At 40.7% G+C, this 13,297-nt stretch overlaps 2 protein-coding genes and 1 long non-coding RNA gene across 3 annotated transcripts; all 3 read right to left on the minus strand.

Moving 5' to 3' along the window:
- Window positions 1–1,913: 1,913 nt before the first annotated feature.
- LOC145479156 (uncharacterized) lies at window positions 1,914–7,311 on the minus strand. The gene is made up of 7 exons (XM_081457428.1): window positions 7,164–7,311; window positions 6,252–6,342; window positions 5,686–5,915; window positions 5,190–5,225; window positions 4,480–4,611; window positions 3,084–3,569; window positions 1,914–2,196 (listed from the first exon to the last, which is right to left on the minus strand). The coding sequence occupies exons 6-7, from the start codon at window positions 3,562–3,564 to the stop codon at window positions 1,997–1,999; spliced, it is 681 nt and encodes a 226-aa protein (XP_081313554.1). The 5' UTR covers window positions 3,565–3,569; window positions 4,480–4,611; window positions 5,190–5,225; window positions 5,686–5,915; window positions 6,252–6,342; window positions 7,164–7,311; the 3' UTR covers window positions 1,914–1,996.
- A 147-nt stretch (window positions 7,312–7,458) lies between these two features.
- On the minus strand, window positions 7,459–11,806 carry LOC145472824 (uncharacterized). The gene is made up of 5 exons (XM_081454985.1): window positions 11,746–11,806; window positions 10,942–11,082; window positions 9,807–10,274; window positions 8,849–9,046; window positions 7,459–8,067 (listed from the first exon to the last, which is right to left on the minus strand). The coding sequence occupies exons 1-5, from the start codon at window positions 11,804–11,806 to the stop codon at window positions 7,541–7,543; spliced, it is 1,395 nt and encodes a 464-aa protein (XP_081311111.1). The 3' UTR covers window positions 7,459–7,540.
- On the minus strand, window positions 11,124–13,215 carry LOC145479157 (uncharacterized). Its single transcript, XR_014048395.1, has 3 exons — window positions 12,933–13,215; window positions 12,319–12,409; window positions 11,124–11,975 (listed from the first exon to the last, which is right to left on the minus strand). It is a non-coding gene; the product is annotated as an uncharacterized LOC145479157 (long non-coding RNA).
- Between the last annotated feature and the right edge of the window lie 82 nt (window positions 13,216–13,297).

Here is a 13,297-nt window from a genome sequence, read left to right on the forward strand (position 1 = left end):
CAATAATTAGTAGAATTCTACTAGTATACTAATGCAAATGCTGTAATCTGATTGGCTGAGCTACTTGTATACTATCAGCCATTAGAGTGCAGTGGCTGTCGGTCGTCCACAAAATGCGACATTTTTATCGTTTTTCCGAAGTTTTGGAAGAAAGTTCAGATGTAAATGGATAATTAAATTCCTGATAAAACTAAAAGAAGGACATTAGTGGATTCTTGACTTTAAAAACTTGAAATTATTGAAAAAACGGGTGCGCGCGTGTAAACAACTGCAAATTTACCAAGGACAATTCAATTCGTGCGAACTTGTTAAAGCGTATAGTGCAATAATGCGTAGAAAAATAATAAAAAACCGTTATTCGCGTTTATTTCAGTTAGAATTCTACTAAAACAATTAGATTATGAGCTCGAGATTTCTATGAGGTGATAGTTGTTCGGCCTTCGGCCTCATCAACTATCACCTCATAGAAATCTCGAGCTCATAAAACAGCTGAGTACAAATCTTAGATTCCAAATAAAACAAATCTCTCCCGTTAACTCTGATGTAGGCCCGCGAGCGTCCATACAAAGGACGTCCGCGCTTCTTATCAACAAAACCTTGACTTTCTACCCTCACTCTTAGATACCCTGCGAATCAAAAAACAATCTCGGCGTAAGTCCAACTTGAACAATTCTCCGTGTTATCTTCCTGTGAAATGTATTTTACTAACAACTTTTGTCATGTAATTCTTTGAGTTTTATTTTCGAACTGCAGATTACAGATAACGTACTCCTAACAAACAACACTACTCAAATGACTGATTTATGCGCAGCAAATTTTGTCAGGTGTTACCATACCTGACTGATTATCTCATGTTTTAAGATACTCACGTCTTCGACGACGACGCCGGTATATCTTTATCCTGATGCGTCTCGCTTTGCCATATCTGCCATTTCTTTTCTGAACGCGGTAGCCCTTTCTTGCTCTTCTCAAAATGCGTATCTTTTTTCTGTACTTAATGTACGTTACAACGCGGCGTTTGATGTTTTTCCACCTGTTTCTCGAACGTATAAGCCATTTCCCTCGTCTGAGTCTCACTCGCCGCCTTTTACCTCCAATACGACAGGTCAGCCTGATGTGCTTTATCTTTCTCCAACGTCGGCCCCGCTTGTAGAACCAGCGCTTCCTCCGTCTCTTCAGTCGACACCAACGTCTGCTAATACGTACGTGCCATCGACGGTGGACTCGCTTTATTCTTCTGTATTTCTTTAATAAAAACAATCTGATTTTGCGTTTATATCTTCGGATGACTTTCTTTTTTCTACCAATGCGAATGGTATATCTTCTCTTCGTTCTAATCACACAGCGTCTCCCACGGTATTTGATCACTTTTCGCCCTGTTGTTGTGTAAAATGAAGGACACGGTTACAACAAATTTAGGATTTCAGTACTAATGAACTCCTAAGGCGCATATTGACTTTTTAATCTTCAGCATTACCTGATGGATAGTCAATCTTCCCAACATCTTGAACATCCTAACTCCGTTTTGGTTGATTGATTAGTAACGTTTGTAATTGGCGCTGAAAAGCCCTCGTGCACCGTGAGGGTAGTACTATACCGCTGTTTTGTGCAATCCCAGCGGCAAGACTGAAATGGAAGCGAGCTAGTAGCTATGCAAAGGTTTTCAAGGCTATGTTTACAACGAAAATAGAGACAAAAGTTGACTCGGCCCGCGAGCGTCCATACAACGTACGTCCAAACTTCTTATCAACAAAACCTTGACTTTCTAATCTCACTCTCAGATACGCTGTAAATCAAGAAACAATCTGAACTGAATAGAGCGAAATCCGATGATTCTTGGCGCAAAAATGTCAAAGTTCTAACATAATTGATTTTGTTGTTGTTTTTTTTTTTTTTCACCTTTTGGCAAGATGTAGAAAAATGGTGGAGAAAGTAATCTATCAAAAGGAAAATATGTATTGGTATAGGTATCTCGATAACACTTGTGTAGCTACTGTTACTCACGCCGTCCTCTTCTTCCTCGTCTCCGTGCTGGTCTCTTTCTTCGCCTTCGTCTTCGCCTTCGTCGTCGACGTCGACGTCGGCGTCGGCGTCTTCGCCTCCTTCTTCGCCTTCTGCGTCTTTTTCGCCTGACTCGTCTTCTACCCCTTCTTCGCTTTCGGCGTCTAATCCTTCTTCTGGTACGTCGACCGTATCCTGTCAAAACAAAAAATGGGCATAGCTTAGTAGTATACTACGCTATGTCTTTTGCTACTTGATTTTGGTGTAAATCTAGCAGCGTCCAATCACGAATGCCGTTCTCTGATTGCCTACGCTACGCACCAACTATTCTGTTGTAGATAGTGAGTAGCCTAGCCCAGCAGTGTGCGCTTGTTACCAAACTGGGGCCCGCTGCTTTGCGTTTACGAGTTGTCCGTGCACAGGATTCAAATTAAGTTTAAACGACTAGAATATTTATACTAAATCGATTTTATTGCGTAATAGTTGCGTGATAGTTTACGAGGGCGCATCTAACAAGCAAAATTGATGAGTAGCATTAAATTTCCTTGGGACTAGATACGGTATAAAAAAAAAAACTCAAAAATCTACGACAGTGACAATAGTCCAGTTACTTGTTAACGAAGAACGCTGAATAGAAAGAGGAAAAAAGCATTTGCACAGTGTTAGTCTCCATCTGAAGCATAATCGTCACAAATACCCGTGAGAACATGAACTATTGACAAGTCGGTGTATTGCTTCATCTTACTCCCCACCACTTTCCTCCTAGCTTTTTGTGAATATTTTATGTCACATTGGGTTCTAACTTCAGTGGTCTTGTTTAACTCAAAACTGGACTATTAGATTACAGCAAAAAAATGAACAATGGGTTGATCCAGCCAGAAGCCACTGTCATTTTTCAGACGAAGGTTTACGTCTGACTCAGTTCTGGACAAGATGCTCACTAAGCTGGAGATATCACTAGAATCCACATCATAAAGCGAGAAACGCTTATCTGTTGGATGGTATGCTATTCGGAATGCTATTGAAGTCCTTCCAAGCAGTTAACAAATTATTTACAACAGCCTGGAATTTAGTGTACTCACGTCGTCTTCGCCTGATAATTTTAGTCCTGATCCGGTATCTTCTCCGTTTGTATACGATCCTTCTTCGTCCAATCAACCTCACGAACTTCTTCTGTCCTTTAAACCGGAAAAAGCCCAAAGTCCTTCGTTTAATTTTTCGCCATTTCTTCTTGTATTTAAGCAACCATCGCCCCCGCCGACGTCTTACGCGGCATCGTCTGTGCTTGATGCGAATCGTGACTCTGACACGTCTTAGACGCTTCCATCTGCGGCGTCGTTTGTAAAACCAGCGACGACCCCGTTTCTTTAGGCCGCACCATCGTCGCCGTATGCGTACTCTCCATCTGCGAGCTTTTCGCTTTATTCTACACCATCTTCTTCCAATGCGCATTCTTAGCCGCGTCCTGAACCGAGCAATTCGTGTTCTTACACCCTTTACTCTGATAGTGTACTTTCGCCTTTTACTTACGCGACATCGCTTTCCACGGAAACGGACAACCATTATGCCTGATGAAGAAAGGCACGTTTTAAAATCATTAAAATATCATGCAGGATACCCAGTCATTTAAGCAGAAACCTTGGAAGTGGAGCTTGTGTTATTTCTCTTCAAAATATCCATCCGCAGGAGAGGGTCCAGATGGGGTTTAAGTGAAGTTTTAGTGCAAGCTGAGTAAGGACCGAGTAATAATGACACACTCTTTAACTGATAGTTGAGATCTAGAAAATTTAATGATTCCTGAGAAATGGCTGAAATGTTAACTGATGGCTGAGAAATCAACAGAAATTCATTGATAAGTAAGATTCTAGCACGCTCATCCAGACCCTAAGAGAAAGAATATTACTGACAAAGAATCACCTACGGAGTAATTGTATTTTAACTACGCACTCTCAACTCGAAAAGCGTGTCGCTTAACAATAGCCTTTTTCAAACACTGATTCGCTTTCACAATACTGAAATTCCATGGATATACATAATACAATTTAAAACTGTAACATCAGTGGAAGAGAACATATAAATATATTCCTTTCAAGAAAATTAACCCGACTCTTCTCGCGTTCCGTGTATTAAATTTCATCCCGCAGAGTCAAACATTGAGTCAGTTTAATAGACTCTTTTCATAAACGGCTGCCAATTATAAAGTCTTTTGTAAGTATTAAAATTAGCCTGACTAACCTCGATTTTGAGTTGATAATTCAAAAGAATTTTTACTCCCAAGCGAGTTTAGTGAGGCTAATTTAAATGTAAACAAAAGAACTTAAATTGGCAGCCATTTATGAAATGGGTCTATAACGGGTTGTAAGTTTGTTGTTGCTGCGATAGCCTCATTCTTGTATGGCGTAGCTCATTTCTCATTACTCTACAAAATACAAAAGAAGACGCGCAGTGTTGTCTTCGTTCGGGCTTCCAAATACTTACGTCGTTTTCTTTGTCGTCGTCTTCTTCTCCTTCTACGCCTCTTTCTTCGTCTCAGTTTTCGTCGCCTTCTTCTGCGCCTTCTCCTCCTTCTTCTCCTTCTGCGTCGCCTTCTCCTTCGTCTTCTTGACACTCCTGCAGAGATTTTTCCTATTAGAAATTCCATCCACCTCCAACGAAATAACCTTTTCATTTCCAGCATTGACAAATATCTGGTTTGCTCCATTCACTTATCAAACAAATTCAAGCCTTAAAATTATAAGGATCAACCTAAGAGCACGCACGTTCTGAAAAAGACCCCTACATATGTAAGAGTCTGTAAGAAACGTGAGAGCTCGTATGTTTTTAGTTAAAAATTGACAACTCCAATATCTCAATTTCCTTTAATTTCCTCACAAGTACTGTATTAAGGTCTCGCAATTCTTCTCTACTCGCAGAACGTATGTATGATCTACGAGTGGTGTAGACTGAATTCTCATAAAGCAAGAAATAACATGCAATGCAGGCGTATTCATAACCAGCGAGTGCATTTTGATCGGGCGGGCGCCAACAAAGGTCATTGAGAGCGTCAAAAACCGTCTTTGTTCGTCTCCATCATGACTTCCACGGCAAAACATATGCAGCGCTTGACTAGCTAAAAAAAACGCCTGCATTACAGGTCATGCTTAAGATAATGACTTCTACCTAAGGATAATAAAAAACGCTGAACATACTTCGCGGACGACGACGCCATCGCCCTCGCCGTCCAGCTAAAATAAAAACAAATAACACTCAATTAGAAAGCAAGAAATGATTCAAATTTCACCTCCCTACCTCCCTCAATTCCTACCTCCCTCTTTCATCACAGTCTTTCCCCATGAATTGAAAATCACTTGCTCCCACTACTGTCCCAGTGCTGGTTTAGAATAACCATGACTGACAAAACCAATTTTGATTGGGTTTTATCCAACAACTCTACATGTGGCGCGGTCTACCAGTCCACCGTCACCTTGGCAAGCAAAGGTTTTTTGGTCCATACCTCAATTTCTCAGTTTTCTTAATTAGAGACGCTAGCTCACAGTTTACAGCAAATACGCTCTCTTCTAGTTCGAACGTCGTAAACAACGAACTGATGTTAATGGAAAGCCAAATGTATCATATCTTTGACCGAAATAGTAGCCACTTGAAACAATAACAAGCAAACATATTTGAATCTTGTAATACCCTCACCTCTACCAAGTGGGATGCGAGCTGATGCGTAACTTGGACCTCGTCTCTGTGGGCGACTCGTGTATCTGATCCAATATGGTCTTCTACGACCAACATACCCGATCGCGGCAAGACTGCTTCTATAACTCAGTCTTATTCTTCGTGGATTGATGTGCAGCTTTCTGAATACGTATTTGTAGTATCTACCATACCGATACGCCTCGTCTTGGATTCCAAGTAACAAGATCCTCCTATGATAGCGAAGAATACATTATCATTAGAAAAACAAATATCTTTTATTCACTGTATTAGAAATGAATTTTTATCAATTAAGACATAATGGGCATTTTCTCCGGGGAAAACTCCTTTTCTCGTACAAAAGTCTGTAAAACATTTACAAAGAAACTTCAACAGAATATAGTGATGATTTGCTCTGAGCCAGCCTAGAAAAGAAAGGTTGTGAACCGTAAACAAGTAGCAAAGTTGTATTTAGTTTTATTCCGGTGGAAAGTTCAAATACATCAAAACAGCCTTTTTGTCTTTTCCTTGCGTTATTTCAGCCATAAAGAACATCAAACTGGACTTACCCGGGTCTGATACTGTAAATAAACCTCTTGAACAGTCTTGCATGGTGACGGCTGCCGTGGGTGTCAAAATATCTCCTGTGCTCAACAAGCCCTGTAACAGTAAACAGTGTCCATATGGTATTGAGATATGAACATTCTTATCAACTAATACCCGTTTAAACAGAAGGACTTAATACGTTGCGCTCAGTGACCGCCCTAAACGGAACAAATTTAGTGTTGTATTCTAAGACCGTCCGATGTTCAAGTCATCATTACCCGTACGAATAGTCGGCATGTTTTCCCTGCCCTCCTACTCCCCCTATTTAATCTTCACAGATATCCCAAATTATTAAAACCTGGATCACTGAATAATGCAATTAGAGAGCTTTCATTGGCTTAGCCATCATGGTATATTGGTAACGGTACGGTAAGCGTACACATTTTTTTTTTGGTGGGGGGGTGGGTGGGGGACGTTTATTTATTAATTAATTAATTTATTTATTTAGGGCGGTTTTCATTTGAGTGTCGAAAGTAATTAGACAATTACTTTGGTTTTGGTTTTGGTTTTACTACGGTTTGAGATTGGCTGAGTAGTCTAATTGGTAAGTAATTGGTTTGGTTTTGGTTATACGACACTCAATTGAAAACCGCTCTCTTACTTTATTTATTTATTTATTTATTTATTTATTTATTTGTTCATTTTATTTTAGTTTTTTATATTTTAGGGCGTTTTTAGTTAACTACTATTCCACTGACGCTTGTTAGATACCATATGATTATAGGCATCTCGGCCCTACGCGCCTCGTTGGCTATCTATCGTCTCATATCCAAAGCGCGCTCGGGGAATAATTGTTAACTATATCACAGTGAAGACACGTGCAGAGTGAGCTTGGTTTCTTTAATAATATGTTTTTTTCGACTATCAGTCCTTACCTGTCCGGCGGTTGATAACGACAACGTTAAAGCCACGCCTATGCAGAGAATAATCCCTTCCGTTGACTCTGATGTAGGCACGCGAGCGTCCATGCAAAGTACGTCCGCGCTTCTTATCAACAAAACCTTGACTTTCTACCCTCACTCTTAGATACCCTGTAAATCAAAAAACAATCTCGGCGTAAGTCCAACTTGAACAATTTTTCGTGTTATCTTCCTGTGAAATGTATTTTAATAACACTCAATTAGAAAACAAGTTGAGTTTTATTTTCGAACTGCAGATTACAGATAACGTACTCCTAACAAACAACGCAACTCAAATGACTGATTTATGTGTAGCAAATTTTGTCAGGTGTTACCATACCTGACTGATTATCTCATGTTTTAAGATACTCACGTCTTCGACGACGACGCCGGTATATCTTTACCCTGATGCGTCTCGCTTTGCCATATCTGCCATTTCTTTTCTGAACGCGGTAGCCCTTTCTTGCTCTTCTCAAAATGCGTATCTTTTTTCTGTACTTGATGTACCTTACAACGCGGCGTTTGATTTTTTTCCACCTGTTTCTCAATCGCATAAACCATTTCCCTCGTCTGAGTCTCACTGGCCGCCTTCTACCTCTAATACGACAGGTCAGCCTGATGCGCTTTATCTTTGTCCAACGTCGACCCCGCTTGTAGAACCAGCGTTTCCCCCGTCTCTTCAGTCGACACCAACGTCTCTTAATCCGCACGCGCCATCCACGGTAGGATCGCTTTATTTTTCTGTACTTCCTTAATAAAAACAATCTGATTTTGCGTTTATATTTTCGGATGACTTTCTTTTTCCTACCAATGCGGATGGTATATCTTCTCTTCGTTCTAATCACACAGCGTCTCCCACGGTATTTGATCACTTTTCGCCCTGTTGTTGTGTAAAGAAATGAAGGACACGGTTACAACAAATTTATGATTTAGTACTAATGAACTACTAAGGCGCATATTGACTTTTTAATCTTCAGCATTACCTGATGGATAATCAATCTTCCCAACATCTTGAACATCCTAACTCCGTTTTGGTTGATTGATTAGTAACGTTTGTAATTGGCGCTGAAAAGCCTTCGTGCACTACATTGTATTAGGGTACTACTATGCCGCTGTTTTGTGCAATCCCAGCAGCAAGACTGAAATGGAAGCGAGCTAGCTATGCAAAGGTTTTCAAGGCTATATTTACCACGGAAATAGAGACAAAAGTTGACTCGGGATTCCAAATAGTCTCACAGAAGCACAAGGCAAGTTAAAAGGAGCTTTGATAGAGGGTATGCGTCCACTTTCCTCGCACGTACTCCACAGTGTTGACAAACAAACAGCTTGTAATTGCTACCGCAACGCTCACAGTTTCAATGCCGTAACCAATAGGCCATTTTACAGTTGTGTGCTTAGTTACCTGGGCTATGAATGCAAGCGAGGCTGGAGGTGACCTTGCATTGAAAAAGACCACAATACTTTCCTCATTTAAACCCATTAGATTGACAACGAAAGAAGTGAGGTCTGTATTAAAACAAGGTCACCTGCACGCAGCCTCGCTGCCTTTCAAAGGCCAGGTCACCAACAGAAAACTGTCAATGGTCTATTCACCTAGATCGAACGGACTCTGAAATAACAGTGAAAAGCTAACTTATCCAATCCAAAAGCAACTGCCTTACGTCTTGGTCGCCTCCTTAGCGGTCGTCGTCTTCTTCGCCCTCTTCGACCTCGTCTTCTTCGCCGTCTGTATCTCCTTCGTTTTCTACGCTTCTTTCTGAAGTAACGTCTGACACGTCTTAGTTTTCTTCTTCGTCGACGTCTTATTCTTCGCAATCTCCTTCTTCTTCTCCTTCGTACAAGCTTTCGACTGTAGCGGCCTGCAAGTTGTTGAAAAGAGTCGTGGTTATCGTCCGAGAGCTGGAATGGCTTGTCACGACAAATCAGAAACAATGCATGGTACAAAAAGTACACTGAGTAGGGATTAGTACGTGACTGAGATTAAGAGGGCGTTTATAAAGAAGAAATCGCTCTATTATCGGTATTTCAATAGCTCTAAGCGGAGTCGATCGATAGTTTACGTCCATATATCATTGTTTATATATCATTGGTGGTTCTAACGCTTGGTTTAGCAAGGATATGTACATTCTTGTTCATCTGGTCTTAGTTGAGACTGAAAATCATGTCAAAATGAACAAGATTTCGTCGCCACAATCGAAAATGAAAAAGTAACTGCAGATGTAAATAAATTGGAAATACAGTCGAGCCTCCATTAACGGACACCTCCCCACAACGGCCACCTCTCTACAGCGGCCACATATTTTCGTCCCAGTTGGGAGATTTGCTGTTATTTTAACCTCCCAACAATGGCCAGTAAACTCTGTTCCCAAGGTGGCCGTTGTACCCAAAGAGAGATTTTCGGCTGTAACTTGTCAATGGAAATGCAGATAAAAATAAAAAGTGTTAAGTGGAAATGGAAAAAATATGGCTGATCATCAGCCACCAGAGATTCTGTGGTCAGAATTTAAATACTAAAAATCCGAGCGTATGGCAACTAACTTTGTTACGACAGCATCTTAACTCTTCTATTTAGATTATTCGTAATAAACACATGAGTAAATTGAGCAAAATTCTGCTTACGGTAACGTTTTACTCTCAGTGGTCTGGTCCATCTTCCTTTGCGACGAATAATAACCTTATTTCCCCTCCTCTTCACTCTCACACGTTTTCTTCCAACGCGTATAAAGCGTCTGAAGCGCGTTTTTACACGCCTTAAACGCCGTCCGATACGCGCGTACAATCTGCGTCCACGAGGGCGTATACGACACTTCCTGCGTCCAACCCGAGCAGAGAGCCTGACAGGTTTGATTTTTAACCAGCGTCTTGAGTACCTGTAATACCAGATGCCTTTTCCCTTGATGACTCGCCTCCAGCCTCTCCTCATCCATACAAGCCAGTATCTACGTGTTCGCTTCAGCCGTCTATACTTCCCGCGAATGTATATCCTCATGTATATCACCGGCCTAACTCTTCTCCTGTAAATCAGACCAAGCATTGTCCTTCTTTTTATGGGATAACGTTTTCCACGATAAAGGACGATTGTTCTACCTGTGGAGGCAGATGAAACGAAAATCCAAAATTGATAAATTTAGTTTATTTGTAGATGGATTTGAACATGGATCATCTCCACCGAAGACATCACATCCGCTAGTGTTTGTACTGGTCCATAAATCAATCAGTCACTCAGGATATAAAACGTATAAAACAATCTATCAATCCAGCAATAAATCAATTCATCTGTCCTTTGTTCAGTCAGTCAGTCAAGTAGTCAATCAATCGATCAAACAACCAATCTCTTTGTTTTTCCTCTTTAAAACTGAGGAGGGAAGCTAAAACACTTTTTCTTTGAGCGTGAGTAAATTTTTGCGTCCGAGCCTAGCGGCACATTATACGATCAGACCAGTGCTGGTCTCCGTAGCGCAAGCTATAATACAGTACTCCCTCTACCCAGGCATGGGATGCTGGTCCCCCAGGACCGCCGGCTCGATGCGGAGTCTGGCGCACTAACCAGTACGCTACCGCGCGTCACTAACACCGCTAGTGTAACAAGGGCCAACTTGTTTTGACAAAAGATCACACAACCTCCTCAATACTCAACCAAGCGTCAAAGATGTGCAAGGCAAATAAAAAGCTCTATTCTTCTTACATGATCAGCACATTGCATAAAATGTGAGCAGACTGTCAGCCAGTCAAAGCAAGAAATGACGTTACTTACGTCTTCTTCTTCGACGTCTCCTTCGTCTTCTCCTGATTTTCCGCCTTCGACGCCTTCGTTTTCGACGCTTTCTGACACGAATTCGTCGCCGGATTCGTCTTCTTCGCCTCCTTATTATTCTCCGTGTTCTTCTTCCAAAGCCTTTAAAATATGAACAACTCTCTTACAACAAATAAGGGAACGATAACAAGGCCTAGTAGGTTTTTAGTGTCTAGTTCAAATTTAGACTTTGTTTCCCTGGGATGGATGTAGGAGGTGGTTCGGTCAAACCCCCTAAAATGAGCCATTATAACAAGCTGACTTGACTTCAGAATGCGGGAAATACCATTTGGGAGGACCTCAATTTCATAGATTGTCCGGGAAGGATGCCCCCGGAACCCCCTACAGGGGACTGCCTTAAGCGGTCCGTTTCTCAAACCCCCTTCTCTAAAATCCTGTATCCGCCCCAGTTTCCAATTCCAGTTATCGTCTGGTAGTTTTGATGTAGCAAATGTTCCTGTTTCAATCATTGCGTAGTTTGTTTTTGTTTGGTTCGAAATAACACATTATTATATTTTTAATTTGAAGTTACTCACTCAGCGACTACACGCTAGTTATTTTTTTCCTCAACTTATTCCGCGTTTTTCTCACTTTTAAGATCGAGCATTCATTATCTATTTTTTCTACTCCAGTGTAAGCAGCCGTCGATCAGCATGTCTTTTCCGTCTTCGTTCAGATACAATCCACTAGTTTTAAGGACAGTGTATAGCACAGAACATTTGAATATGAACTTACGTTTCATAAACGTATAATTCATGTACTCACCTCCATAAATTGGAATACGCGCTGTTGCGTAACTTGGACCTCGTCTAGGTGAGCGACTCATGTATCTGATCCAATATGGCCTTCTACGACCAACATACCCGATCACGGCAAGACTGCTTCTGTAACTCAGTCTTATTCTTCGTGGATTGATGTGCAGCTTTCTGAATACGTATTTGTAGTATCTACCATATCGATACGCCTCGTCTTGGATTCCAAGTAACAAGATCCTCCTATGATAGCGAAGAATACATTATCATTAGAAAAACAAATATATTTCTATTCAATGTATTAGAAATGAATTTTTATCAATTAAGATATTATGAGCATTTTCGCTGGGAAAACCTCCTATTCTCGTTCAATCGTTTATAAAACATTTACAAAGAAACTTCAACAGAACGGAACTAAAGTTATGATTCCCTCTGGGCCGGCCCAGAAAAGAAAGGTTGTGAACCGTAAACAAGTAGCAAGGTTGTATTTAGTTTTATTCCGGTGGAAAGTTTAAATACATCAAACCAGCCTTTTTGTCTTTTCTTTGCGTTATTTCAGTCATAAAGAACATCAAACTGGACTTACCCGGGTTTGATACTATAAATAAACCTCTTGAACAGTCTTGCATGGTGACGGCTGCCGTGGGTGTCAAAATATCTCCTGTGCTCAACAAGCCCTGTAACAGTAAACAGTGTCCATATAGTATTGTGATATGAACATTCTTATCAACTAATACCCGTTTAAACAGAAGGGCTTAATACGTTGCGCTCAGTGACCGCCCTAAACGGAACAAATTTAGTGTTGTATTTTAAGACCCTTCGATGTTTAAGTCATCATTACCCGTAGGAATAGTCGGGATGTTTTCCCTGCCCTCCCACTACCCCTATTTAATCTTTACGGATATCTCAAATTATAAAACCTGGATCATTGAATAATGCAATTTAAGAGTTTTCACTGGCTTAGCCATCATGGTATATTCGTAAGCGTACGGTAAGCGTACACGTATTCTTGGGGGCGTCTTATTTACTAATTTATTTATGTTATTTTTTATAAACAATTATTCCACTCGCGCTTGTTAGATATCATCTCATATCCGAAGCGCGATCGTGGAATAATAGTTAAATATATCAAAGTGAAGACACGTGCAGAGTGAGCTTAGTTTCTTTAATAATATATTTTTTTCCACTATCAGTCCTTACCTGTCCGGCGGTTGATAACGATAACGTTATAGCCACGCCTATGCAGAGAATAATCTCTTCCGTTGACTCTGATGTAGGCCCGCGAGCGTCCATATAAAGTACGTCCGCGCTTCTTATCAATAAAACCTTGGCTTTCCACTTTAATTCGTAGATATCCTGCAAATTTACAATTATTGATTACATTCAGTTTGACCTTCGTTTTAAATAGTTTTTTTTAAGAAACACGTAATGAAAAAGAACACTGTTCTTCCTCTGTCCAGATCCAATACGCATTTACCCGGGGCTGTTTTTGTGTTACAACAAAGTTACAATTAGCAAGACATAAAAAAATAGAAACATACTTCGTGGTCTTCTACGCCTTGGTC

Source organism: Orbicella franksi, chromosome 2 (genome assembly GCF_964199315.1).
Source record: "Orbicella franksi chromosome 2, jaOrbFran1.1, whole genome shotgun sequence".
Classification (NCBI taxonomy): Eukaryota; Metazoa; Cnidaria; class Anthozoa; order Scleractinia; family Merulinidae; genus Orbicella; species Orbicella franksi.

Excerpts from the sequence above, each read along its gene's own strand:
- LOC145472824 (XM_081454985.1), bottom strand. The coding sequence starts at position 11,806 with ATGAGTCGCTCACCTAGACGAGGTCCAAGTTACGCAACAGCGCGTATT. Across the intron at positions 11,083-11,745 it reads GCGTATTCCAATTTATGGAG|GCTTTGGAAGAAGAACACGG; the intron begins GTGAGTACATGA and ends CATATTTTAAAG. Across the intron at positions 8,068-8,848 it reads GCTAAGGAGGCGACCAAGAC|GGCGAAAAGTGATCAAATAC; the intron begins GTAAGGCAGTTG and ends ACACAACAACAG.
- LOC145479156 (XM_081457428.1), bottom strand. The coding sequence starts at position 3,564 with ATGGTTGTCCGTTTCCGTGGAAAGCGATGTCGCGTAAGTAAAAGGCGA. Across the intron at positions 2,197-3,083 it reads AATTATCAGGCGAAGACGAC|GATACGGTCGACGTACCAGA; the intron begins GTGAGTACACTA and ends TTGTTTTGACAG.